We start from the raw sequence: 27,430 nt of genomic DNA on the forward strand, positions 1-27,430 counted from the left end.
CACCAACTCTCCCCTGGAGTGGGATACATGCATTTCTGCTAACTGGGCATGACCTTGAAGAGCTACTGAGACTTCCAAGGCAGGTGCTATAGCCTGTACCATATAGCCACTACAAAATGGTCATAGAAACAGCAGCTACCTTCCTTGGAGACAGGCAATAAGCGTTACTGGGAGTTGAAAGTAGTATATGAGGTGTCTCTTTAGGTTGTTGCTGGCAGTTATTAGCCACATTCCCCAGTAGTACATTCTCTGTCCCTGTGTGTTTTTTCCAAATTTATATGCAATTATAGATTAAATGATTTAATATTTTATACCATGAACTATTATGTTTCTTCTAATCCAGGGGTTCCTAAACTGTGGTCTATGGCCCGCCAGTGATCCACAAGCTTCATTCAGATGGCCCATGGCATGTCTGTGGATTTGTGGCTGAAGACAGGAGAGGACATATCCATCACATTATTGCATTTGTATTGTTTCTTTTATTTCTTTCATTGCATTGGAATTCTATGGAATTTAAACTGTAATATGAGAAATAAAAGAAGCAATAAAAATACTAGAAACCATATAGCATTTAGCACAGTGCTTTACAATTTTAATTAACAATAATGTTATTTGTTATTTAATTTTTGTAAATTGTATTGTTTTTATTGTATTTTTATACCTGTGTTTATTTTTCTTTGTAAGCCACCTTCAGGGCCTTTGGTTGAAAGGCAGGGTATAAATAAATGATGATGATGATGATGATGATGATGATGATGATGATGATGATGATGATGATGATGATGATGATGATGATGATGATGATGATGATGATGATGATGATGATGATGATGATGATGATGATGATGATGATGATGATGATGATGATGATGATGATGATGATGATGATGATGATGATGATGATGATGATGATGATGATGATGATGATGATGATGATGATGATGATGATGATGATGATGATGATACAATTGCTACTATAGGCAGAAAAAACATTAAGCAATCTGCTCAGACCTCAGCAACTTTTCAAGTGATCCATGGGAACCACTGTTCTAACCTGTATTAAGCATTACATTATGCATAGCAGTGTTTGTGTGGGCTGTGAGCCTATGTTTATTATTGGTGGTATACAAGAACCATTGTAGCCTGCAGGTTTTTGTTGTGCTTTTTTTAAACTTGTTTATGAAGGGATAACAGAGACAAAAGGAATTTTTGTACACTATGGAGAACAATGCTTCTTTTTATACCCTTTCCCTAATGACACTCTTATGTTATCAGGTAGAAGCAGGCTATGTAGATGCTGGCCCAGCACATCAGCCAGTCACTGAGGGCACTGGACCATCAGCCCAGCCATGTTGGTTGGGGTCGATGGTAATTGTAGTCCAAATTACCCAGCTGGCATTGGGTTGGGGAAGGCTGCCCTTGTTCAATTAAACAAAATCAGGACACGCAATGGAGCAGCACGGCTGTTTATTGGACGACTGTCCAAGCAGAGCCCTCCAGCAAGACTCTTCAGGTATGATGAATGAATGTTAACATGTGCAGCACACCAAACAGATGAAATCTCTAAATGAGAACAGAATGGTCTTTCGCTACACTCTTGTGCTTTGTTTAAAAAAAAGAAAAAAGAGGCTGGAGCTGTAAGCTCAAAGGATTGCCTGGGCTCTCACCAGCTAACTGACTGCTCCATGAGATTTGTCTGGCTTACAAAACTAGTCCTTTCTGTGCAAACAGATAAATCATGTTACAACAACAAAGTCAAATAAAATATGCCCAGAGAAAAGTTTTTTTTTCACGGAAAATAACTCAGGAATCTGAAAAATACAGAAGAGAAAAGCTTATGTCCTCTTGTCCTCTAGCACATCTATCAGGAGGGTATATTTCAAGGACAAACATAGAAACTTAATAAATATTAAAATAGAATATTTGTTTTGGGGTACTTGAGAAGTGAAATCTCAGATTTTGGTTGTTTGCTACTTAGCTAGAGGCTGCCTGGTTGCCCAGCTGCAGCTATGCTGGAAAACATGCTAAACTGACCTTTTTTGGACTACAGTACCTTTAACTTACCCTTAACGCTGGGCACACCTAGGAGAAGCATGCAGACCTTTCTTAGACTGATCAGAAAAGAGTTTTCAAACTCTTCTCTGCTTTCTAGAAGTCAAGTCTGATATCCATATCTCGTAGGTTAACCCAACTCCCAAAATTCAATTAAAGTAGATAACAAAATTACTACTAATAGTTATTGGCTCGTCTTATATTTACAACTTAATCCATACTTTAGCTGAAATTCTTACTATTTAAACCAATTTATGTCCCGGTCCTGTGCCTACTGTGATGTTGGCCCCTTGTGCAACATGTTAGAAGTTGTTGGAGTGACGCTTTTCTCACAAATTGTAGTGGTGAGGGAAAGTAGCAAGGCTCTGTATCAGGGGTAGGCAATGTGGTGCCCTCCAAATGATGTTGGACTACTACAGCTCCCATCATCCTTGGCCATTGGCTGTGCTGGCTGGGGCTGTTGGGATTTGGAGTTCAGCAACATTTGGAAGGCACTATGCTGCCGACCCCGTTCTGTATGCATTGCTGTGACAAATGGGACAGAACTTTTAAGGGGCCCACACAACGTGTATTAAAGGGGATCACTGATGCCATTGCAGCAGCACCTGATCAAGTTACTCATCCCAATGATTTCAGTGAGGCTAGAGCCGCAATCCTAACCTTGCTTATTTGGAAGAGAATCATCCAGAGCTTACTTTCTTTAAGTAAACATGTTTAGGATCAGGCTGTAAGTCAGTCTAAAGTCCAAGTATGCCAGCTTCGGTATTGGAATGGCCAGAATTCTACAATGTCCACCCAAAAAAGCATTTGTTCCACCCCTTTGATGCTAGTCAGCTGTTTGGGAAAAAGTAGTAATAAATCACTGCTTTACTAAAATTTTAAGAAATACAAATCTTAACATCTGACAATGTTGCATAAGTTACAGCTTGTCCCAGTCATAGTTTATGTACACATTTACAGCAAAATAAGTTAAACCACAGAGGATAGAATGAATGAGAGGCTGGTGCTATATGCAAGGTCCTTTTTTGCCTGGCCTAGAGGCAAAGAAAAATCACCCGGATCAGATCAAAGGGAGGGGGGCAGGGACTGTGCATCAGATGGAGCCAGTCTATAAAACTGCCAAGTTCAGAGAATGGAGTTTTTCTTCCTGGAATGCCCAAATCTTTGCTGGAGAACAGCTAGACTCCATTAGCGCTGGCTTTGCTGCTCCGAGAGGCTTCTATTTTTGTCTAGAAAAGAGCAAGAGGCAATTCTGAGTAACCAAGGGAGTGTTGTTGATATACAGTTTTGGAATAATTGTGTAAATGGTTGCATCCTGATACCAAGCACAATGCACCTAAGAGCTCAGTTCCATTTTATTTCAACAGGCCTTGCTTCCGTCCAAGCAAGTGTGCTCAGGACTGTGCATATGCCAGGGAGACTTATGGCTATACTGTGCCTAAAACGGCAGCAGTTCTTTTGAAGTTCAGCCATAATATTGCATGCTACTGATTTCATGGTGGTTCAGTTTTTGGCAGCTGAAAATGCCCATTTATCATCTGAAGAGCTTTCTAGCATCACCACTGTCTACAGGCAGTACATTTTAGCCTGCAACTGCATTTTCTAATCAAGAGCAATCTCTTTCTGTTGGCAAGTGATCAAGTCTTACTAATCCCACCCCGGGTGCCTGCTCACAGCCATGATCTAGTTCTGTGAGTTGCAGTGCTGAGAGAGGGTCTTTACAGTGGTGCAAGAAGCAAACCCGGCCCTGGTGCTATTGTACTGACAGTTCCATGCCTAGCTTCTGGCAGTAGATTCTTAAGATTCTTCAGCCTATTTCCTAAGCAGGGAAGGAGTGTTCACAAATAAAAATCATCACCACTGTGGTGTTACAGAATGCAGAACTGTGGCACTCTTTCCTTTGGAGAAATTGCCATTATAATCAATGGGACTGGGATAGAAGTCTTCCTTCCCACATCCCCATTTGCCAAATGCAGGGCACCACTTTAGCTGTTGAAAGGCAAAACTATTGTTTGCGCTGCAACATTAAACTCATGTTTATAAACCATAGAACTCATGCTCCAGGCCCTTTTGTGTTTAAGAACACTCAAGTGCATGTACAACCCAGCCGAGGGAATAGGGGAAATCACCAGGATTCTTGTTCATGCAAATGAACAGCAAAGTTATTTGGAAATTCACAATGTTTGCCAAGAAGCATAGCTTTAATTGGACTACGGGGGGGACCTAACAAGATAAAACACCTCCTTGCAGGACTTTGTTGTTGTTATTTGCCTTCAAGTCGATTACGACTTATGACGACCCTATGAATCAGTGGCCTCCAAGAGCATCTGTCATGAACCACCCTGTTCAGATCTTGTAAGTTCAGGTCTGTGACTTCCTTTATGGAATCAATCCATCTCTTGTTTGGTCTTCCTCTTTTTCTACTCCCTTCTGTTTTTTCCAGCATTATTCTCTTTTCTAGTGAATCATGTCATTTCATTATGTGTCCAAAGTATGATAACCTCAGTTTCATCATTTTAGCTTCTAGTGACAGTTCTGGTTTAATTTTAACACCCAATTATTTGTCTTTTTCGCAGTCCATGGTATCCACAAAGCTCTCCTCCAGCACCACATTTCAAATGTTGATTTTTCTCTTATCCGCCTTTTTCACTGTCCAACTTTCACATCCATACATAGAGATTGGGAATACCATGGCCTGAATGATCCTGACTTTAGTGATCAGTGATACATCTTTGCATTTGAGGACCTTTTCTAGTTCTCTCACAGCTACCCTACCCAGTCCTAGCCTTCTTCTGATTGCTTTACTATGGTCTCCATTTTGGTTAATGACTGTGCTGAGGTATTGATAATCCTTGACAAGTTCAATGTCCTCATTGTCAACTTTAAAGTTACATAAATCTTCTGTTGTCATTACTTTAGTCTTTTTGACGTTCAGCTGTAGTCCTGCTTTTGTGCTTTCCTCTTTAACTTTCATCAGCATTCGTTTCAAATCATTACTGGTTTCTGCTAATAGTATGGTATTGTCTGCATATCTTAAATTGATATTTCTCCCTCCAATTTTCACATCTCCTTCATCTTGGTCCAATCCCGCTTTCTGTATGGTATGTTCTGCGTACAGATTAAACAAATAGGGTGATAAAATACACCCCTGTCTCACACCCTTTCCAATGGGGAACCAATCAGTTTCTCCATATTCTGTTCTTACAGTAGCCTCTTGTCCAGAGTATTGGTTGCGCATTAGGACAATCAGATGCTGTGGCACCTCATTTCTGTTAAAGCATTCCATAGTTTTTCATGATCTACAACACAGTCAAAGGCTTTGCTGTAATCTATAAAGCACAGGGTGAGTTTCTTCTGAAATTCCTTGGTCTGTTCCATCATCCAACATATGTTTGCAATATGATCTCTGGTGCCTCTTCCCTTTCTAAATCCAGCTTGGACATCTGCAATTCTCGCTCCATATATGTTAAGATCCTTTGTTGTAGAATCTTGAGCATTACTTTACTTGCATGGGATATTACGGCAATAGTTCGATAATTACAGCATTCCCTGGGATCCCCTTTCTTTGGAATTGGGATGTATATTGAACGCTTCCAGTCTGTGGCCAATGTTTGAGTTTTCCATATTTCTTGACAAATTTTAGTCAAAATTTGGACAGATTCAGTCTCAGTAGCTTGTAGCAATTCTATTGGTATGCCATCTGTTCCTGGTGATTTGTTTCTTCCAAGTATTTTAAGAGCAGCTTTTACCTCACATTCTAAAATTTCTGGTTCTTCATCATATGGTTCTTCCGTGAATGAATCTGTCATCCTTGCATTTCTTTTATAGAGTTCTTCAGTGTATTGCTTCCATCTTCCTTTTATTTCATCTCAGTCAGTCAGTGTGTTCCCCTGTTGATTATTCAATATCTCTACTCGTGGTTTAAATTTCCCTTCCATTTTTCTAATCTTTTGGAATAGGGCTCTTGTTCTTCCCTTTTTGTTGTCCTCTGTTGTAGGACTTTGTTGTAGGATTGCAAACCTTAAATCAGTAAATCAACTAAGGCTCAGTTCAGGCTTCAAGCCAAACCCATGATTTATGCTAACCATAGTTTAGAACATGAACTATGGTCTAAGCTTCCAAATGTATAGACAAACCATGGTTCTCAGCTGCCTTTTTGATTATTTTGCAATAGATTGACATTATATCTGAATTGAGACTAAAGGTTTAATATTAAAATTGGAATAAGCCAATTTTCACCAGTGAGCACTTCTTTGCAGTTGTTCATATTACTAAAAGGTAATGTGAAATTAAAAAGAAATTACAGAAAAACTTTCTTCTAACTAGAAGTGAGTATTTGTTTATAAAATGTTACGTTACCATCTCACATCTCCTTCAGTGTGTCAAAACAAAACAAAAACTCAATAATTAATGTGCAAACTTAGTCATTTAAATAACTGTTCGGTTTGGATAAGAAGCAGATAATTAAACCAAATCTCTTTGGTAGGTTACTAGTCATAAGTTATGTCAGCTCAAAATTTATTTACCTAATGTGTTATAAGAGGTATTAGGCAATATTCAACTAAGTCCTACTCAGAGTAGACCCACTGAAATTAATGGACCTAAGTTAGCCATGTCCATTAACTTCAATGGGTCTACTCTGAGTAGGACTAGCACTGGATATTACCCATGATCTGGAAGTAAAACTCACCTCTCCTGCAGGAGGCTTGACTGACACCTCAGGTACTGGCATTTTCTCTGCCGGTTGCAATATAAATTCTTCACTCTTACAGGAAGAAACAGACACAGAGAGAAATGAGGTCAGTGAAATGAAATCTGTAAGCTTTTATCAAAGATTCAGAAGGAGAGGAAGCAGTGATGAGCTGGAGTATCTGCATTCCTCAAGAGAGAGATGTCAGCACATTGTCAGGGGCATCTGCCAGGACAGAGATCCTTTTGCCACAGTGTTGTTCATGTTACCTCCTATCTAGTGCACTGGTTCCCAAACTTTTTTCCTCATGGTCCACTTGAAAATTTCTGAGGGTCTTGCTGGACCACTTAACAATTTTTCTGCCTGATGTAACAACGGTGATGCGCCGTGCTAGATGTAGCATGATTTTTAATTCTATTTTTACAGATATGTTGCGGTCTGCTGGTGGACTACTGAAGGTCCATGACCACAGTTTGGGAACCCCTGATCTAGTGAATTCAGTAGCTCATGACCCATCGAAATGAATGGACCCAAGTCAGTCATGTCCATTACCTTCAACTAGTCTACTCTGAGTAGGACTGGAAGTAAATATTTATTTATTTATTTATACCCTGCCTTTCTTTTCATGATAGAAACCCAAGGCGGCTTACATATGGTTCCCAGGCGGTCTCCCATCCAGGCACTGACCAGACCTGACCCTGCTTAGCTTCAGCAGGGAGCTGGCCTTATGTGCCTTCAGACCATAGCCTGGGATCTAAATACCATCCGTTATCACAACCAGAACCTTTCTACAAGCCAAAGTCTTATAGAACTAAGTTTAAAAAAACATGGACATCCTCCCCTCCCAATTTATCACCTTTCTTTCCTGTACTACGGGTGCAGAATCCAACAAGGTCTCATGATCCTCTTCATCTATTTCCACATCACCCTCATTCTTCAGAGGCTAACGTAAAAACAGAAAGCTTGGTGTCACTGTTTGCTTCCTAGGTCTCAGTGAAGCAAGACTGCCTTCAACCCAATCATCCATTCAGGGAAAATGTTAAAGCATTTCAGCAATGCTAATGTGAGTTTGCAACATCATACTGGGGACTTGGACAGACAAGGAAGGAAGGGTGTTGCTCGGGGTTATGAGCAGATGCCATCAGGAAGGAAGAAATATATGGAAGACTTTACGCACTCGGATCAGATTCTTGGGAGCAGTCATGAAGGAAGCAGTTAACGCTGCACATATCTGTAAGGGGCTCTTTATTGGTGGAGACCAGTCATTGATAGCCATACCACCCTGAACAATCCCAATCTTGGAAGTGAAGCAGGATCATCTGGGCAACACTTGGATGAGACTGCCTGGGAATACCAGGTAGAGGCCACTGGGAGAATCTTTAAATAACACACTCAGGGGTGCCATTTCAATTTTCAGGTGTGAGTGAGATTAGCAAAGAGCAAGCTTTTGACCTTTGCTGATATATTTATGATTATGCTTGCAATCCTATCTACACTTACTTGGAAGCAAACCCAACTGAGACTCAATGGGACTTCTGTGTGGATAGGTTTAGGATTCTGCTGCAAGTTAGTTGGACTTAAAGTCCCAATTATTTCACTGGGAACCAAAAAGGCATGACTAATTTGTCCCATTGGTTTCAATGGGACCCAAGTTCAACTAACGAGGGCACAATCCAACTCACCTTCCCACTGGGCTGGGGTGCGTTGGATGCAGTGGATCCCTGGCTGCTCCAGCAGGCTCCCAACTGTGCTGGACTCCACTGGTAACAGCCCTCCACTGCAGCAGGAGCCTGCCAGCGGCACCAAAAGCCCGCCAGGAACAGCCACCCTGGTGGACGGAGGGCCAGCAGAAGCCAGCGGAAACCCCGAAGGGGCATTCTGGGGGCATGGCAGGGGAGGAGCCACAAGGGGGACTTACGTGAGATCCCCCTCGCAGTCAGAGTCCTCCCCCGGGTCCCTCTTCACCCAGAAACTTTACCAGTCAAAAGGCCGGCAGAGTAAATAGAGTTTCATTGGGGCCTACGGCAATGCTTACTCCCCAAGAGGCCTGTTTGTGGGAGCTGGTGCTTCCATGCTGGCTCACGTGCGTGGCTCCCAACATGGCCAGAGCACAAGGCTGTGGCCATGGCTCCCAAGTAGGAGGAGGATCCTGCAGAGCTTTCTGCCGGCTCCTCCTCCGCCCATCCCCCTTTGGCTGGCTCCCTGGCATTTGGATTGCTCTGCCTGGCTGGATCCAACATGGTGCGTATTAAACATTTGTTTTATTTAGTTCTTTATACTTTTTTAAAGCAGGAACTGCTCCTGAGAAATAATCACGTGTGATCGAAAACTGGGGAAGGAACAGCTGCCCAACCCTGACAATGGGTCTGCCCCTCTTGCAGAAACCTGCTGCAGTGGTTCTAATACATCCGTGTCAGCCTTGCAAAACTTCCTCATCAGGATGCTTATTAGGTCCATTTTTGAAAGCCACTGCTGTCAAGCCTACTCACCTCAACTGGATTCACAGGAACTGGTGGGGGCTTCACGTCGGTCAAATATAAGGCACGGGAAAGCAGCAACAGAGAAGGAGGAACGTTTTCTTTTAGATGCAGATCTAGCCACTATGTAGCAAAGAGAAGTAAGGAGAAATGTTGACTTAACTGTAGCAGGGAAATATGTTTTAGTGACTCTGACAAATCTGGACACAAGTGTTGGAGCATTGGTCAACATCCCGGTTAGCCTTTCTTGACACAGTTGCTTGGACAGAGGCCTTTGCCTGGGCTGTGGCTCAGCAATTTGCCCAGTCCTGCTTTATCTTCTGCCCTATCCTTATCATTCTTGCTTTTAAACTGAAAAACACATCATACTTCATTCTTATGTTCCTTTCCCAAGATGTCTTGGAAAAAGAATCCAAGGCAAAGGGGGCCTCTACAGAGATGGCTCTACTGGAACTTGCACCCAGCATCCTAAAGACTCATGCTAGCCTGAGGTCCAGTCCCAGCAAAGTACCCAGCAGACCACTCAGCTGAAGAAGATGCCCGATTCTCTCAAAGGTCTCTAAGTGACACTGAAACATGGAGCTCCACCATTTCAGCATCTACCCGAGCCCCCTTGCTTTCCTCTAAGCTCCTGGCAGAGAAGACAGCAGGAACACCTAGAGGCCACCTAGTGATGCTGGAATGCACAGTTCCAAACTATGTAAGTTCCTGCTAGCTCTCAACTAACAGATGGGGTTTGAGAGCCTACTTTGCTATTTAGTTGCTCAGAAGCTGAAGCACTGTTTGTCTTGCTAGAGAGCACTCAGATCCTTCAGAACGTGACTTAATCCTAACATGTGGAACCTTCCACTGATATCTGCTGACTCATGCCAGTTGATACCCAATTCAGCAAATATTTGTTCAGGATTTGCTTGGTGGTCCTGGGCTCTCAGCTCAGTCAGAACATGATGTTTAAATATGTAAAACTAAAGAGTTTCAAAATGGAAAAATGAATGTTCCAGTCAATTGAGATAGGTTTACCAATGCAACCAAAGTTGGCCCAATTAGGATTTGGCCACAGACCTAGAGCTGCTTTCCATTAGAGAGCATAACGGTCCTGTTGCAAACATCTGTTAAGTCAAAAGAATATAAGAACAGCCCTGCTAGGTCAGGCCAAAGGCCCATCTAGTCCAGCATCCTGTTCTCATAGTTGCCGACCAGATGCCCCAGTGGGAAGCCCATAAGCAGGGCCTAAGCCCAACAGCACTCTCTCCTCCTGCAATCCCTATATACAGGCATACTGCCTCTGGCAATGGAAAGTCCACCATCCTGCTTCCCACCGTGGCCAGCTCTAGGAAGTCCAAAAACAGCACATGGAGGAAATAGCCCTCAACCGCCATTTCTTCCCAGCAACTGTCTCTGAACCTGGAGGCTGCACATATCCATCTCTCTCCTCCATAAATCAGTGCAGTCCCCTTTAAAGACAGGAAAGAGGAATACAAACTTAGGCTTAAGTTTTTAATATCTTTCATGCACATTTAGGAGATGAAATGGGCAAATTCTCCAGGGTAATGATGCTATTCCCAGTAACACAGAAACTACTAGTTGTGAGGGTATGTGACAGTGTTCAAATAAGAACATAAGAAGAGCTCTGCTGGATCAGGCCAATGGCCCATCTAGTCCAGCATCCTGTTCTCACAGTGGCAAACCAGATAGATGCCTGTGGGAAGCCGACATACAGGACCTGAGCACAAGAGCACTCTCCTCTCCTGCAGTTTCCAGCAACTGCTATTTGGAAGCATCCTGCCTCTGACTATGGAGGCAGAGCATAGCCATCATGGCTAGAGGCCACTGATAGCCTTTTCCTCCATGGATTTATCTAATCCTCTTTTAAAGCCATCCAAGTTGGTGGCCATCACTGCCTATTGTGGGAGCAATTCCATAGTTTAACTATGCGCTGTGTGAAAAAAGACTTTCTTTTGTCTGTCCTGAATCTTCCAACATTCAGCTTCATTGGGCAGCCAGCCAGATGGGCGACTAATAAATTCAATAAATAAAAATAAATAAAATTGAATGTCCACGAGTTCTAGTGTTATGAGAAAGGGAGAAAAACTTTTCTCTATCCACTTTCTTCATACCATACATAATTTTATACACTTCTATCATGTCAGTTCTTACTTGCCTTTTCTCTAACCTAAAAAGCCCCAAATGCTGCAATCTGTCCACATAGGGGGTCTCTCCATCCCCTTGATCATTTTGGTTACCCTTTTCTGAACCTTTTCCAACTCTACAGTATCCTTTTTGAGGTGAGACAACCAGAACTGTACACGGTATTCCAAATGTGGCCGCACCATAGATTTATGTAACATCATTATATGAGATCAGCAGTTTTATTTTCAATATCTTTCCTAATGATCCCTAACATGGAATTTGCCTTTTTTCACAGCTGCTGCACGTTCTTTAGATGTTCTTAATGTTTTATTTTGTTTTAATTGAGTTGTTTTACTACTTTGTTGCTTGCTGCCCTGGGCTCCTTTTAGGAGGAAGGGTGGAACAGAAATGTAATCAACAATTGCTAATTAATAATAACAGCAACAATTTTCTTCTTGGAGCCCGCCCCCTCCCTCCCTCCCTCCCTCCTCTCCAACATGCCTGTTTGAGTTGGTCTTTCAGCTGCTCTTCTGTGAGGCCCAGCGACCTCATTCCTCTTGCCCTGCACGCGCTTTGCAGCTCAGACACGCTCAAGCCGTTAACACCTTCCTTGGCAATCATCTACACACAGCAAAGGCAGATCAAATTAACATCACCTCGTTCTTTTGGAAATCAAGCCCACATCCCATTCAGAAAGTGGTACACTCAGAAGAAAAATCTTTTTCTCTCAGTCACATTATATAAACAGAAGCACTAAGAGTACAGCAAACAGCCTTTGCTTGGCAATGCTGATGCTTAAACTCTATTTTTTTTAAAAGAAAAAGAATATTAAAGTTGGCCTTTCCTCCTAATAACAAATCATAGCTTTGGTTTATTAATTCCTCATGCTGTCATCAATATCTCCAAAGACACCTACCTATATTGAAGTTTTAGCAAAGTGCAAGTTTAAAATAAACATATTGCTTAAAATGCAGATGATCAATCAATTAACAACTGATTTCCTTAAAATGCAGATGATTATAGGAACTGCTTTACACTGTGTGATATCATTGGTCCACCGGCTAGCAGTTGGGTCACCAGGGTTTCAGAAAGGGAATCTTTTCTGGAGAGTCTGGAGGTGCTGGGAACTGAACTGGGGACCCATCACTGCACTACGGCTCTTCTCCATTCAGTTCAGTTCGTTCAACTAAAAATTCCCTATTTGGTTAAAAGTCCTAGTTTTAGTATCTCAAAGCTGCTGGTATGTACACAAAATCAATGCAAGTTTACAGATTACTTGAATGGCCATAGTGAGAGGGAAAGTGTTACTTACTTTAGCCCATTCAGTGCAACAGCACTGAGTCAGTTTTCAGACAAACCATGTCCCTGATCACCTAGGCTAAAAGACCTGGAGTATAATGGGCTAACTTTTAAATTCTTCTGTAAAAAACATTCCTCTTTACCATCTGACCTCTTCTGTAATCTTTCTCTAGATCTTAAACCTCTGTGTCTGCTTTGACTCTTAATGCCATTGGCTGAGCTGCTCCAATCTCACAGTGTATTGGTTGGAGTGGGGTGGCTTCATGTCTCCTGTCACTGCCATTGGTTGAATTGTTCTAATGTTAGAGGGGTGGGCAGTCAACTACTTAAATAGGCCTTGGTGGGTAGTTGGACTAGAGATGTTATGGCACAGTACCACATTGCATTATCCACTAGAGGGGGCCTTGAAGACCTCAAAATTAAATTCCAACATCCATGAGCAACTTGCATTAAGCTTGTCTGAATACCAGAGGTTATGTAGAGACCAACAGATATACTGGAGCCTTCTGACGGAGAAAAAGAAAACACTGCTTCTAGTACATGAAGGTTCTTGGGAGTTCAGGCACACCACTTTGTGTTTAATAACAGAGACAGGGTTGTGGAACACATACTCTGTCAGCTCAAAGCAGCATGTTTCTATCCCTGATACTTGGGCACATCTGTACCTTGTAGACTTAGGTAGTAAATGGCAGGTCAGAAGAGAGAAGTGACTGGCAGAGAGATGTTAACCATGTTCACCAATGCGGTCTCTTACTTCGTCATCTGCTTTGATAGACCTGAGCTTCATCAAAAGCTGGAAGCGGAGGAGGTTATTGGTGCCAATGGGCTGCAGTTCAAGCAGTTTGCAGAGGACTACCAGCTGCGGCCGTTCCAAGTGTTCCAGGGTTAGCTCATCCTCAAAGAGCTTGGAAAACCGCACAATCTCCTGGGTGCTGGGCTGTTGGCCACTATGCCGAACCTGTACAAAGCAATGGATAAGATTCTAGCAAAAACATGCCCTTACTCTACCTGTTCCACAAGGAAGAGGGATGGCCTTTTTTGTGGTGATCCCCAAATTAGGGAATTCTTTCCTTAGTGCACATAATATTCAGGACAAGGTGAATATAGCAGGAAATCTCTTGTCAAAAAGTCTTGAAGCTTGGCAAGACCAAAATGTACATTCTATGGGTGCATCGGGACTGCTACATCTCTAAACGCTGTTGGGAGTATACGCTTAGGAATGTGCTGCTATAGATTGATACCAGATTTGGGGTCCATGTCTTGGTATTGACTATAACTGCAACTGATATAGTGCACAAACCCCTTAGTAAAAACTTTTTTAAAAATGGGAAGAGGGAAGATTTCTCTATGCCTGTATAGAAAGATATAACTTCCAGGTGGTCTCCAATACCTACCTACATCATTGTAATGAAGGGATTCAAATACATTCCCCTAGAACAGTTACTCAGAAATCTGTACCTGTTGAACATAAGAAGAGAATTGCTTGGTGGCTTCTCCTGTACTGGCTTTGTTCCTTCTGGCCAGCTCTGCAATGGTCTCCTGCAGGAATTTGGCTAGTTCCAACTTTGCACTCAGCTTCTTTCTCTGTTTTTCTTCCTTAATACAAATACAAATAAAAATAAGCAATTATCTAATACTTTAGAATGTTCAAAGTCCTTTTCAGCAAACCTTACAATAACCCTGTCATGCTGCACCAGGGAGGAAGGGCTTATAACCTGGGGCCCTGCAGATCCTGTTGGATTCCAGCTCTCATCAGTCCCAGCCACCATAGCCAATGGCCAAGGATGATGGGAGGTATAGTCCAATAATAGCAGGAGGGCCATAGGTTAGCTTACCCCTGTTGTAAGGCATGCCAGTGTTATCCTTTTGCTCACACATAGTCAATTTCTGCTCGACTGTTTCTATAGTGAAGGTTATTTTTCATGGCTTTAATTTATAGAAGATAGAAAGGACAGGGACATCCAAGAGGCACTACTTTATTAGCATGGATTGTGAAAAAGACAAATAATTGGGTGTTAAAATTAAACCATAACTGTCACTAGAAGCTAAAATGATGAAACTGAGGTTATCATACTTTGGACACATAATGCGAAGACATGATTCACTAGAAAAGACAATAATGCTGGGAAAAACAGAAGGGAGTAGAAAAAGAGGAAGACCAAACAAGAGATGGATAGATTCCATAAAGGAAGCCACAGACCTGAACTTACAAGATTTTAACAGGGTGGTTCATGACAGATGCTGTTGGAGGTCGCTGATTCATAGGGTTGACATAAGTTGTAATCGACTTGAAGGCATGTAACAACTACAGTTGCCTGGGAGATACTGAAGTACAGTTTTGCCTGCCTGCTGTTTGAACTACTAGTTACACCAAGGTGACCGTTCCTCTTGTTCCCTTCTATTTTATTCTATTATTTCATTGTAAAAACCATAGTTGGGCAATACCTTAGCTAAGAACAAATAAACTGTTACAAAAATGTGAGCAAGCTTTCAGGCATTCTAGAACATCAGCTAGATGTTACAAAAAGGAGGAGGGGGGGGGAAGCCTGGCTGGCTGTTGCAGCCACAAGGACTCCATTCCAAGATGAAGTCTGTTCCATTTTAGACTTGGTTCCAAGATGGACATTGCAGGCTAAGTAAGTTTGTGCCAGGTGGCACGTGTATCAGGTTACACATAGGATTCTGGGGTAAAAAGCCATGGCTAGTCCCCATGAAGAGCTGAAGGCTGAGCTGTAATTAATACTGACCTTTTTAGATTCGGTTTCAAAGGTTGAAGGCAGCATCTCAGGAAACAGTTTCAGAAATACAGGTAACAGAAATTCCATGAAGGGCACAATGATGAACACCAAAAAGGGAACCAGCCGGAAGAGATCAGCAGACGTTCTCATCAGCTGCAGAAGACACAAAGCAAAATATTTCAATCTCCTTCCACCCATGAAGCTAGTTAAGGGAGGGTAGTGACATCAGCAAGACTAAGGCCTTTACAGAAGTGGCTTCGGTAATCTGGAATTTCATCCCCAGGGAAGCTTAGCAGTGCACAGCCCTGCTTGTTTTTAAGAAGTCATTCAAATAATTTTGGTTAGATGGGTTTTCAATCTTCTACATGGCTGGAGGACATTTAAGTTAGTGTCCACTTCTTGATTGTGCCACTATTTTTCATTCTACTAAAACTATGCTGATATGATTTAAACATTGGAAACTACCCTGATTTCAGATTGATTAAGGCTCACCTAACCATTCTAAGAAGATGGTGTCTCACACAGCATCTCCATTTAAATAGACGTTTGCACAAAATCTTGAAAGCATAGAATGGAAAAAACAATATCTCCCTCTTGTATTGTTGGAATGTATGAGGTTCAACTCCAACTTGGTGGGTTGAGGCTGCATGGGGGTTAATAAGGGTAGCTAGAGAGCTAGACCTCTTGCTGGTTGAGGCTATACCTATCCCTTTGATCCTGCTGTCTCTTCCCTTCCTACTAGGCTGATAAGCAAAGGAATGTTGATCTCAGTTCCTTCCCGCCTCTCTGTTTTCTCTTTCTCTCAAGAGGGAAGCAGACATCTTCTCTTTGTCTCTCCTCTCAACCAGGATGAGAACTGCACTGGGACCAGTGCAGACTGCTCCAACATAGTTAGTTAGCTAGATGTAAGGACTCTTTCCTATCAAGCATGTACTTCCAGAATAAAGTAGTTGTTTCTTATTTTAAAGCTTAAAGTCTCTGTCTGACTAATTTGCAGGGAAGGTAGAATCTTAGCAAAGATTCAAACACACACACACAGCTCGCTCAATACTCTCTGTTCCGCGCTACGCAACTTTGCTACGCATCTCAATAGAGAGAAATTCCGACAAGTTATGGGCCCAGCCATGCAAATGGAGATTTGAGCAATTAAAGGAGCTATTGTGTTTGAATCAAGGAAGCTAAAATTAGAGACCTTCAGAGTTTTAGTCAGTGAAGAGTTGAGGCTTTTACTTCAGGATGGCCAGCATGATGGAGAAACTCAAGCCCGGAGAGTGGAAACTTTGGGAATTTCGCATGAAGAAACATCTGAGGCAACAGAAACTCAGAGCTTGGAAAAGTTACTTTTTTAAACTACAACTCCCATCAGCCCCAGCCATCATGGCCACTGGATTGGGCTGATGGGAGTTGTAGTTCAAAAAAAGTAACTTTTCCAAACTCTGCAGAAACTGTTGGAAGTAATTACAGGATCAGATCCAAGAGAAGGTGCTTCTCGGGAAGTGCAAACAGTTTGGAAGGAGAAAGATGAAACAGCACAGGATCTTATCACTAAATCCGTGAGTAATTCGCAGATTCCTTTTATTATGAATTCTAAAAATGCAGAGAGATGTGGAAACCTCTTGAATCCCATCATAATCTGAAAAGCCAGGGACATCTGATTGCAATGTTAAGAAGTCTTATTAATTTGCAAATGAAGGATGATTCTTTTGAGGAACATCTTACTAAATTTATGGTGTTAATCCAAGGAATAGAAGAAGCGGGAGCGCAGCTGGACCAAAATGTACAGATTGCTTTATTCCTGGATTCTCTTCCAAAATATATGGAGAGGTTTGTACTTATAATGCAACAACAAAACAAAACTCTAAACGAGATTATTTCAGAAGTGAGAGAGCAGTTCTCTCTGAAAGCAGCTACGGAAAAAGGACAGCTCTCCTCTTTCCTAAGTAAAGAAGCTAGCAAAGAAGCTGCTGGACAGGCAGTCAGATGCAGATTTCGGGAACAAAGGGAATCCAAATTCAGAAAAACACCTTAAAGACCAGTGTGATAAGAGAGAGAGGTCTGAAGGACAAAGACAAGGATTTAAAGGGACAGAAAGGAAAAATGAAAAAGGCTTTCAAGTAACCCATGTTGAAAAATGTTACAATAAAAATAAATTCTATATTGACAGTGGAGCAAGTGCTCATTTAATAAAAGAAAAACATTTGTCTGAGGAATTAACCCCATGTGGAGGATCCGTCACAGTGGCGGATTCGAGGGGGGTGCCCATAAAAGCGCAAGGAGATGTTAAGCTGTTTTGCCAGACTCCAAGCGGCACTGAGGAAATTTATCTCAGGAATGCGCTCTGGACCCCAGGGATCTCAAACAACCTAGTGTCTGTTAGTGAAGCTACAAACAATGGATGCAAAGTGCTATTTGAACAAGATTCTTCCATAATTTCTAGAGATGGTGAAATTTTATGCACAGCTACCAAGCGAAAAGGCATGTATGAAGTGGATCAGGAAGGTCCACAAGCTCATGTTGTGAAAGAATGCTGTAACAAGTCTTGTTTACATTTATGGCATCAGAGATTAGGGCATAGAGACATTGCAAAGATAAATACCCTTCAAAATAATAATTTAGTAAGAGGCATGAAAGTTGAACACTGCCAAGAAAAGGGGAGAAGTACTTGCTGTGTTAACGCGAAAGGGACGAGACCCAGTTTTCCTGAGCAGAGTGAAAGGAAGACTAAGCACCCCCTAGAGTTGATTCACAGCGACATTTGTGAAATGCCAATCACTTCATCTGGTGGAAACAAATATATTGTGAGCTTTATTGATGATTATTCAAGATTCACTGTGATATATATGTTGAAGGAGGGGGCAAATGCTTCAGAAACTCAAAGAATATGTGGCAACGGTGACCACTAAATTTCAGAGAAAACCACAGATTCTACGTTCTGATAATAGAGGGGAGTACATGTCACATGCTACCGAGCAGTTTCTGCTTGAAAATAGGATTGAGCATCAAACCATTGTACCCCACAACCCAGAGCAGAACGGAGTCTCAGAGAGAAAATTCAGAACCCTTATTAAGATGGTGAGATCCATGCTGGAAGATGCCAATCTCCCACAGAACCACTGAGGAGAGGCAGTGTATACTGCCACCTATCTACAAAATCGTTTGCCAACAAAGGTGAATGGCAACAAGACTCCATTCGAATTATGGTATGGGCACATACCCAGTTTGGCTCATATAAAGGTGTTTGGATCAAAAGTGTATGGTCACATTCCACACCAGAAGAGAACCAAATTGGACAACACTACAAAGGAAGGAATCTTTGCTGGATATTCTTCAAAGCAAAAGGGATACAGAATCCTAAATCCCAAAACAGAAAGGATTGAAATCCAAAGAGCTGTCTACTTTGATGAAGGTCAAGGTGCATTCCAACCAGAAGGGGCACCATCCCAAGACCACAACAGTGAAGAAGATGAAGTAGAAATACCATACAGCACTACAGATTACAGCAACATGCCAGCACTGGAGGACAGTGAGGAATCAGAGCAAGAAGGGGAACCTGTACAGCCAGAAGGGGCAGCAGAGAGTCCTGTACCAAGACGCTCTAACCGCACCAACAGAGGTGTACCTCCACTGAGACTGTCCTACCTGGCGAGAGCTGATGAACTTCCAGAGCCTGAGACCTGGAAAGATATTGAAGCCTTACCCAAAGCTGAAGTTGAGAGGTGGAGGCAGGCAGCCAAGGAAGAGCTGGAAGCTCTACACAAGAACAAAACTTGGACACTTACCAAGCTTCCTCAAGGAAGGAAAGCTGTAGGTTGCAAGTGGGTATTCAAGAAAAAGCCAGATGCTGAAGGGAACATTAGAATAGAATCATAGAATCATAGAGTTGGAAGGGGACTTGTAGGCCACTGAGTCCAACCCCCTGCTCACAGCAGGAAATCCACAGCTAGAGCATCTCCCGCAGACAGCTGTCCAGAGAGATACATTGAGAGATACAAGGCAAGACTAGTGGCCAAAGGATACTCTCAAAAGTATGGACAAGACTACTATGAAACCTTTGCTCCTGTAGTCAAACATACAACAATCAGAACTCTCGTGTTGCTGCTAACAAGAAAATGCAGGTGGAACACATGGATATAAAAACTGCGTTCTTGCATGGGGAAATAGAAGAGGAAATCTACATGCAACAACCGCCAGGCTTTGAAATACAAGGAAAGGAAACCCTAGTATGCAAACTGCAAAAGAGCATCTATGGACTGAAACAAGCTGCAAGAGCATGGAATGACAAACTGAACCAAATGCTCTTGAAACACGGCTATAAAAGAGGCGAAGCAGACCAATGCCTCTATAGCAGATTCAAGAACAACAAATGGACTTATATTTTGATTTATGTAGATGATTTACTATTGGCTTATGAGAATCCACAAGACAAGCAAGAGTTAGTAAATAATCTAAGCAAGGAAGTTGAAGTGAAATGTCTAGGCGACATCACATACTATCTTGGAATACAAATTGAAAGAGAGGATGATGGATCCTTTCTTCTAAACCAAAAACAAAAGATTCAAGACCTACTTGAGAGTCTAGGACTGAAGGATGCACATCCAGCACCTACACCAATGGAAGTAGGATGCTTGAAACCAGACCAGAACAATCAACCCTGGGAAGACAACGAAAGGTACAGACAAGCTATAGGGAAACTCCTGTACATCAGCACAATAACCAGACCAGACGTGGCGGTAGCAGTGGGATACCTTTGTAGAAAAACCAGCTTGCCAAACAAGAAAGACTGGGAAGCAGTCAAGAGAGTGGCAAGATACCTGAAAGGCACTGCAAACTTGAAACTAAAGCTATCAGCTACTCGAGATCCTAAACTTCTAGGATATGCTGATGCTGACTGGGCTGGAGACACCAAAGATCATAAGTCAACCAGTGGAAACTTGTTCTACTATGGACAGTCACTTATCTGCTGGACAAGTCGAAAGCAAGAGACTGTAGCACACTCATCTACTGAGGCTGAATATGTATCAGCTGATGAGGCATGCAAGGAAATGCTGTGGCTACGCAAGCTTCTAGGAGACTTGGGCATATCTTAACCGGAGCCTATCAGAATACTTGAGGACAATCAAGCCTGCATAAGACTCGCAGAATCAGAAGGGCAAAGTTCTCGCATGAAGCACATTGATGTAAAGTTCCACTACCTCAAGGACATAAGGGAGAAAGGACTTCTAGAGATGACCTACTGTCCAACAGAAGAGATGACAGCTGATGCTTTGACCAAACCATTGGGCAAAGTCCAACACCAGAAACTACGAGGCAAGATGCACCTTGTAGAATGAACCAAGTTCTCGTTGAGAAGGGGTGTTGGAATGTATGAGGTTCAACTCCAACTTGGTGGGTTGAGGCTGCATGGGGTTAATAAGGGTAGCTAGAGAGCTAGACCTCTTGCTGGTTGAGGCTATACCTATCCCTTTGATCCTGCCGTCTCTCCCCTTCCTGCTAGACTGATAAGCAAAGGAATGTTGATCCCAGTTCCTTCCCACCTCTCTCTGTGTTCTCTTTCTCTCGAGAGGGAAGCAGACATCTTCTCTTTGTCTCTCCTCTCAACCAGGATGAGGGCGAGTACTGGGACCAGTGCTCGTTGCTCCAGCATAGCTAGGTAGCTAGTTATAGAACTCTTTCCTATCAAGCATGTACTTCCAGAATAAAGTAGTTGTTTCTTATTTTAAAGCTTAAAGTCTCTGTCTGACCAATTTGCAGGGAAGGTAGAATCTTAGCAAAGATTCAAGCACACACACACAGCTTGCTCAATACTCCATTCTGCAGCGCTACGCAACTTTGCTACGCATCTCAATAGAGAGAAATTCGGATATGTATGATGTAACGTAGAGAAGCAGTTAAAACTGAATTATGTAGAGTAGGGATGGGGAACCTGTGGGCCTCCTACTGTTGCTGGACTACAACTCTCATCATGCTTGATTACTGACGCCAGTGGCACAGCTGACGGGAGTTGGAGTCCAGCAACATCTGGAGGACTCCATTGTAGAGGAATTTGCTTTGATAGTACACAATATTTAATACATTTTTTGAAACTAGCATTTCATCAAAGTAAACCAAATATGTAATTTATGCATGACAAGAAACTGCAAACAGAACTGCTCTATACATTAGTATAATGGTTTCAATTCATACTTATCTCTGCAGACGTAACAGCTCTCAGGCCTGGTTTGGAGGCAATGCTAAACGATGTTATAACTTTTAATGTTATGTACATGGGTCTTCCACCTCACAGTCTTCCCCCTCCTTTCCTGTGTTGTTTAAACCAGGGCTGGGAAACCTGTGGTCTTCCAGTATGCTGTTAGGTCTCCAGTCCCCATCAGTCTCAGCTAGCATCATCCAATGGTTAGGGATAATGGAAGGTATCATACAAAAATGTTGGAGGGGAGGAAGGTTCTCTCCCACTTATTTAAACTGACTAGTGTTTCCTCAGTTCACATGCAAAAAGAAACTTTAGTGACTTTAAAAGCAGAAGCGATTGCTTCCAGTCTCCTCCTCCTTGCCTAAGACTTGCTGCTGCTCAGATACACACTAGACCAGTTTCATGGTTCATTCCAAAGTATAATGCTTTTTGTTGTTCTGTTTGAGGGCACAAAAATAATTTTTTTCTTTATCCCTTTTGGATACTTACATCCACCACGGGGGGATTAGGGGATTGCACAGTGAATGGAAATGTATTTATTAGAACCAGGAAAGCCAATGTAGTGTCCTCCAGATATTATTGGACAGCAACTCCCAACATCCCTAACCAATGGTCATGGTGGCTGAGGATGATGGGGCTGTAGTCCAAAAACAGCTGGAGGGGACCAAGTTGGTTATCCCTGATTTAGGGCATTTTAGCCTCCTCTTCAGCCAAAAAATGCTCCCAGGGCAGCTTACATAAGATCAATAAAACCCTTCCCTTGGAAGGAGGGTTGTTTGGTAGATCATTCCTTTGGTTTACACACTGTCCTTTGTACCTGCACCCTCCCCTCCTTTACCACGTGATGCAATGGTATCATAGCACACTGTGGACAGAGTTATATGGCCAGGCTGAATGAAAAGCACAACCTCAACAGACTTATTTTATTTTGTGTGGAAAGAGGACAACAACATGATCTCAGGATTATGAATGTAGTTGTGTCTTTCCTCCCAGCCCTCAAAAGTAGCATCAACCGTTCTGAAGTGTATCTGAGAAACCAGCTGATCAGAGAGACTGCCCATCTCTCAAATGTCATGCCTAAACAGGCATTTTGCTCAGACCTGTGTGGAAGAGAGGGGTTACATTTGCACAAGGGGAAATGTGGCACCTATGACCTAGCATCACATTCTGGAAACAGACCAGCGATAACAATCACCATCATGCTCTACATGCGAACTCAAAAGATGCATCAGATTAGGCCACTGTTGGAAACAGATTGCTGGGCTAGATGACCTGATCCAGCAAAGCAAGTGTTATGTTCTTATCAGACTAGTGGAGAAGAATTAGGAAAGAGCCAAAAAACTTGGAGGGTTATGGCCAGACAGCTCTACAAGTTCGTTTGTTTGCTTTGTCTGGTGGGCAGGAGCTCACTGCCAAGAACTGTCCATTGAGTGCTCACCCTTCGCCTTTCCCTCCGAGTGAGGACTTGCCCATGTAACAGCCTCCACATCATCCTAGCAGCAACTTTTGTGTCAATCCAAAGCAAATGGAATCCATTGTAATAATGCGTCAGTTCATCTAGAATCCTCTGGCGTAATGATCTCCTGGCAGTCTCTGTAGCTGGGTCCGCTGGAACCTTGGCCAGCTCAGTGTCCTTTGTTACAGTACTTTGATTAGGTGGAGGTTTGTCCTGAAGCTCTTGGTGCCAGTAAGCCGATGTGTGAAGCCTCCGCATGGGCTTAGTTAGCAAGTGAGATAAGCCGATTCCCTGCTGTGCACTGTGGAGTAGCTGCTGGCTCTCAGAGTCCTTCAGGGATGCTCGGTTAAGGTGGGGATCCACCAACTGGGCAAATATAACTGATGGGGAGAATGGGAAGCAGCTGGAGTGTACAAGCAGATGAGGTCCCCTAAAACAGGTAAGAGACAAAAGCATCATTGCTGTAACAAAATACCAAGGGTACAGCCAGAGATGTTGGTACCGCCCAAATGTTGGCAGGCCTTCAGCATCAATTAAAGATGCACTCATCTGTCCATAGGAAGCTGCCTTTTACTAAGTCAGACCATTGGTCCATCTGTCTATACTGTACTGTCTATAGTGACAGGCAGCAGCTCTCAAGGGTTTCAGGCAGGGGGCATTCCCAGCCCTACCTGGATAAGGCAAGGATTGAACCTGGGACCTTCTGCATGCAAAAGATATTCTACCCTGTGCTACAGTTGTTCCAGGCCTTTAGAGAAGGGTGATTGGGGCTTAACGGCCCAGGATTCTTTATCTGCTGTACTGTTTAAATTTTTCCTGCCTGATATTATTTTGTATGGTTATTTTAAAAATGTTTTAATTTGTTTGCAGTTGATTATAATTTTGACTGTGTTGTAGACTGGGCTTGTACGGGAGAAAGGCCAGGGTAGAAATATGATAATAAATAAATAAAATCTTGTAATCGCTGCTGATACTGCCCCCTCCTCTCTTAACAAAGGGAATGGGGTCTTGTCTATGATGTCATGCTGGGCTTCCACGGCACTCAGAAGAAGAGAAATTGTGCTACTTCTGGGTATCTCTGAAGTCTGTTGCAACAGCACAGATAAGATCATGCCCTTATCTGGAAATCTATATAATTATACTGGGCCTCAGAGGTATACTAAACTTCTTAACGCACCTGAATACCACTCAAGCTCAGCACAAGATCATGTATGAGCAGCACTGGTGATGTGGCAAATATATTTCTTGGCCCCAACTATTCAATTTAACATTCCTGAAACCCATTGTGTTTACTGGGCGGAAATTCTATTTGCTTTAGCCTCCTGTAGCACTAGTTATGGCGCTGTTTCTCATTATATTAATAATAAAAGCCCTGGACATCTGGAGAAATGTTACTTTTTATTATTAAACCATAAATGTGATTTTTACAGAATAGAAAACAATGTACATGAGTGAATAATGAGAATTATTGTTACGGTGATTAACAAAACCCACCTCTCACTAAATCTGTCTACTGACATTCCTTCTTCGATTCTCTTATCATAAATAAGCTTAGTCAATAGAGCAACAATCCAAATCCACTTGTACCATTCCAACATGGGAAAGTGGTGTGAAAAATGTACAGCATGATGCTAGTAAACACATTCTGACTGAGGTCAGTAAGCAGGTAACCATTTCCAGGTTGTCCTCCAAAGTCAGATATTGCAAGATAACCCAAAAGCGCAATGATGATGCACTTCTTCCAAGCTTTAAGCAACTGAAACACTGATGTACTATAATCCACAAAAAGGCATCATTTCTTACCTGGACCGAGCCACTGCAAGGAATATGTTACAGCTGTAGAAGGCCATGTTCACTGTTTAGTCTGTTTTGTCTATGGCCTAAGAATGAAAAACAGCATTTTAAGCTGACCGTTGCCTCAAAAAGGGAACTCACTCAACTAACATAGCAATCAACAACTTAAAATGGAAATTCATTAAACGGGCAAATACTTTGGGCAGTATTCACCTAACGCATCCTGTCAAGCGCAAGAATTTTCACTTGCGCAAAAGGACTTCCCCCCTCTCTTCTCCTGCGAGCCCTACCAAAACCTGCTCCAGAGAGTTGAGGGATCAGGTTTAGAAGGTGCACAGGGGTAAAAGGAGAGGAAGTCCTGTTGTGCAAGCAGAAATCCTTGCACTGATAAGACTGCGACTTAGCACAACCTGTTATTTAGTCTTCAACAACAGATACCACAATAGGTAAGCAAGCATTCTATTTATTTATTTATTACATTTATATACTGCCCCATAAAGATCCTCTGTGGCGCAGAGTGGTAAGCGGCGGTAACGCAGCCAAAAGCTCTGCTCATGGCTGGAGTTCGATTCCAATGGAAGGAGGAAGTTGAATCTCCAGTAAAAGGGGTCGAGGTCCACTCAGCCTTCCATCCATCCGTGGTCGGTAAAATGAGTACCCGGAATATGCTGGGGGGAAAGAAAGGCCGGGAAAGGAACTGGCAATCCCACCCCATATATACGGTCTCCCTAGTAAATGTCACAAGACGTCACCCTAAGAGTCGGAAACGACTCACACTACAAGTGTGGGGACACCTTTACCTTTACCGCCCCATAGCTGAAGCTCTCTGGGCGGTTCACAGCAATTAAAAACATCAAAAACAAATATAAAATGTAAATGTACTGCTTTCAAATCGATTCCGACTTATGGCGACCCTATAAATAGGGTTTTCATGAGGCTGAGAGGCAGTGACTGGCCCAATGTCACCCAGTGAGCTTCATGGCTATGTGGGGATTTGGACCCTGGTCTCCCAGGTTATAGCCTTAACTACTACACCACACTGGCTCTCAAAAAAACCCCAAACAAATATACAAATTTAAAAACAATTTTTTTAAAAAAAATAAAAACAAGCTCACAAGCATGGCTTCCATCTGGAACAGACCATCTTTGCAGCCAAATGCGTGGGATTAAGGGCTGTTTCAGGGATTGCACAGCATCAAATGTGTTTTCTCCATGTCTTGGCCATACAGTAGGGAACCATCACCAATCCATGCTCTCTGGTGTGCACATATGTAAGTCTATTAATAGCTGTGGTTGAAAATATATTTTATGTGCACATTAAACTGTTAGGCGTACACATAATTTAAAAAGCCAAGTGAAGCATCCCTAAGCAAGCTACTATGAAGGCAGAAAAAGATATTCTGCTATATAAAGACCAGTTTGTGACTTCACACAGAAGAGCCTTAGATTGCTTATATAATTAGCTAATCCTTAACACAGGATTTATATTTTCTAATGAGTGTCCTGTTTGGTTGATGCACTTTCCCTAGCATCCAGACCAGATAATTCTAAGACCCTGTTGACTGCACTGTATATAAATCCAATAGAGCAGATAGAGAACCAGCGGCTGTCCAGATGTTGTTAGGATTGCAGCTCCCATCAGCCTCAGCCAGTATGGCCAAAGGTCAGAGAAAATGGGAGCTGCAGTCCAACAGCATCTGAAGGTCCACAAGCTACCCATTCTTGCCATAGTTCTGTTCCTCAAGAAAGAGGCATGGCCATCATGAGATCTTATTCCCTACTAAATTTACTAAGCTTACACAGCATTTAAAAATCCACAGAAGTCTCTTTTTTTCTTCTTTGACCCTATTTGGGATTATATTTAATAAGCACTATGACCCCAGATAATTTGAGTGGTCAGCAAGTGATAAAGGGTTTTCTCCAACTCTTCCAGTAGGCATGTATTGGCAAAGTAGAGACTTTATAGTTTCCATTAGTAATTACTACAGAGCTGGGGTGCAGATGAGGGCAGTTATTCTCAACAGATTTACTTGCAGAAGAAAAGTGTGATCTTCTTGAAGTGCTACAACCCCCCCCCCAAAAAAAAACACTGAGTAGCCGGGGAAAAGACTTGTTCCCCAGTTTGATGCTATCACCATTATACAGAATTGCCATATTCTGTTCTAGTCAGCTATATCTTTAATATCTGTATGACGGAATATTTCAGCAAGTGCAACTTTCCCCCATCGCTTTGAGTAGCAGAAAGGGGGCATCGCTATATCTAACCAATGTTTATTTCATCCAACAGTCAACCGGATGCCTTGGGAAGTACAAGCAGAACATGAAGGCGATGGACCTTGCTCATTATGCATAAATATGGAGCTGTGAGTTCATTGGTGCATCAAGCCCAGTACCACCTACTGTTAGTGGCTCTTCAAGTTCTCAAGCAGGGTCTTTCCCTTCCTTCCTATCCAAAAACACAGAAAATAAAACACAGAACCTGCATACGAGCCATTCTTACTACCAGAGCTATAGCACCTGTCCATATTTCTTATCCTGTCTAATATTCAGAGCTTTGCTGAATCTGACCATAGATGTTCCAATTAGCTACCATGGTTAATAGCT

At 42.4% G+C, this 27,430-nt stretch overlaps 1 protein-coding gene across 6 annotated transcripts in view; it reads right to left on the reverse strand.

Annotated features, from left to right (window-relative positions):
- Positions 1-933: 933 nt before the first annotated feature.
- The window catches only part of LETM2 (leucine zipper and EF-hand containing transmembrane protein 2), a 28,308-nt gene continuing 1,811 nt past the window's right edge, over positions 934-27,430 (reverse strand). For 4 of the 6 annotated variants that reach the window (XM_061593105.1, XM_061593101.1, XM_061593102.1 and 1 more), the window contains exons 2-11: positions 24,836-24,912; positions 23,015-23,462; positions 15,396-15,539; positions 14,107-14,244; positions 13,403-13,606; positions 11,851-11,970; positions 9,232-9,342; positions 7,599-7,685; positions 6,743-6,817; positions 946-3,281 (exon numbers count right to left, since the gene is read on the reverse strand). In XM_061593105.1, coding sequence (XP_061449089.1) covers positions 3,231-3,281; positions 6,743-6,817; positions 7,599-7,685; positions 9,232-9,342; positions 11,851-11,970; positions 13,403-13,606; positions 14,107-14,244; positions 15,396-15,539; positions 23,015-23,462; positions 24,836-24,882 — 1,425 coding nt within the window. In that variant the 5' untranslated portion in view covers positions 24,883-24,912 and the 3' untranslated portion in view covers positions 946-3,230. Of the gene's footprint in view, positions 3,282-6,742; positions 6,818-7,598; positions 7,686-9,231; positions 9,343-11,850; positions 11,971-13,402; positions 13,607-14,106; positions 14,245-15,395; positions 15,540-23,014; positions 23,463-24,835; positions 24,913-25,941; positions 26,051-27,430 lie in introns of those variants that run through there. The other 2 variants (XM_061593103.1, XM_061593107.1) reach the window with 2 other exon arrangements.

This window comes from Rhineura floridana, chromosome 12, assembly GCF_030035675.1.
Source record: "Rhineura floridana isolate rRhiFlo1 chromosome 12, rRhiFlo1.hap2, whole genome shotgun sequence".
NCBI lineage: Eukaryota > Metazoa > Chordata > Lepidosauria > Squamata > Rhineuridae > Rhineura > Rhineura floridana.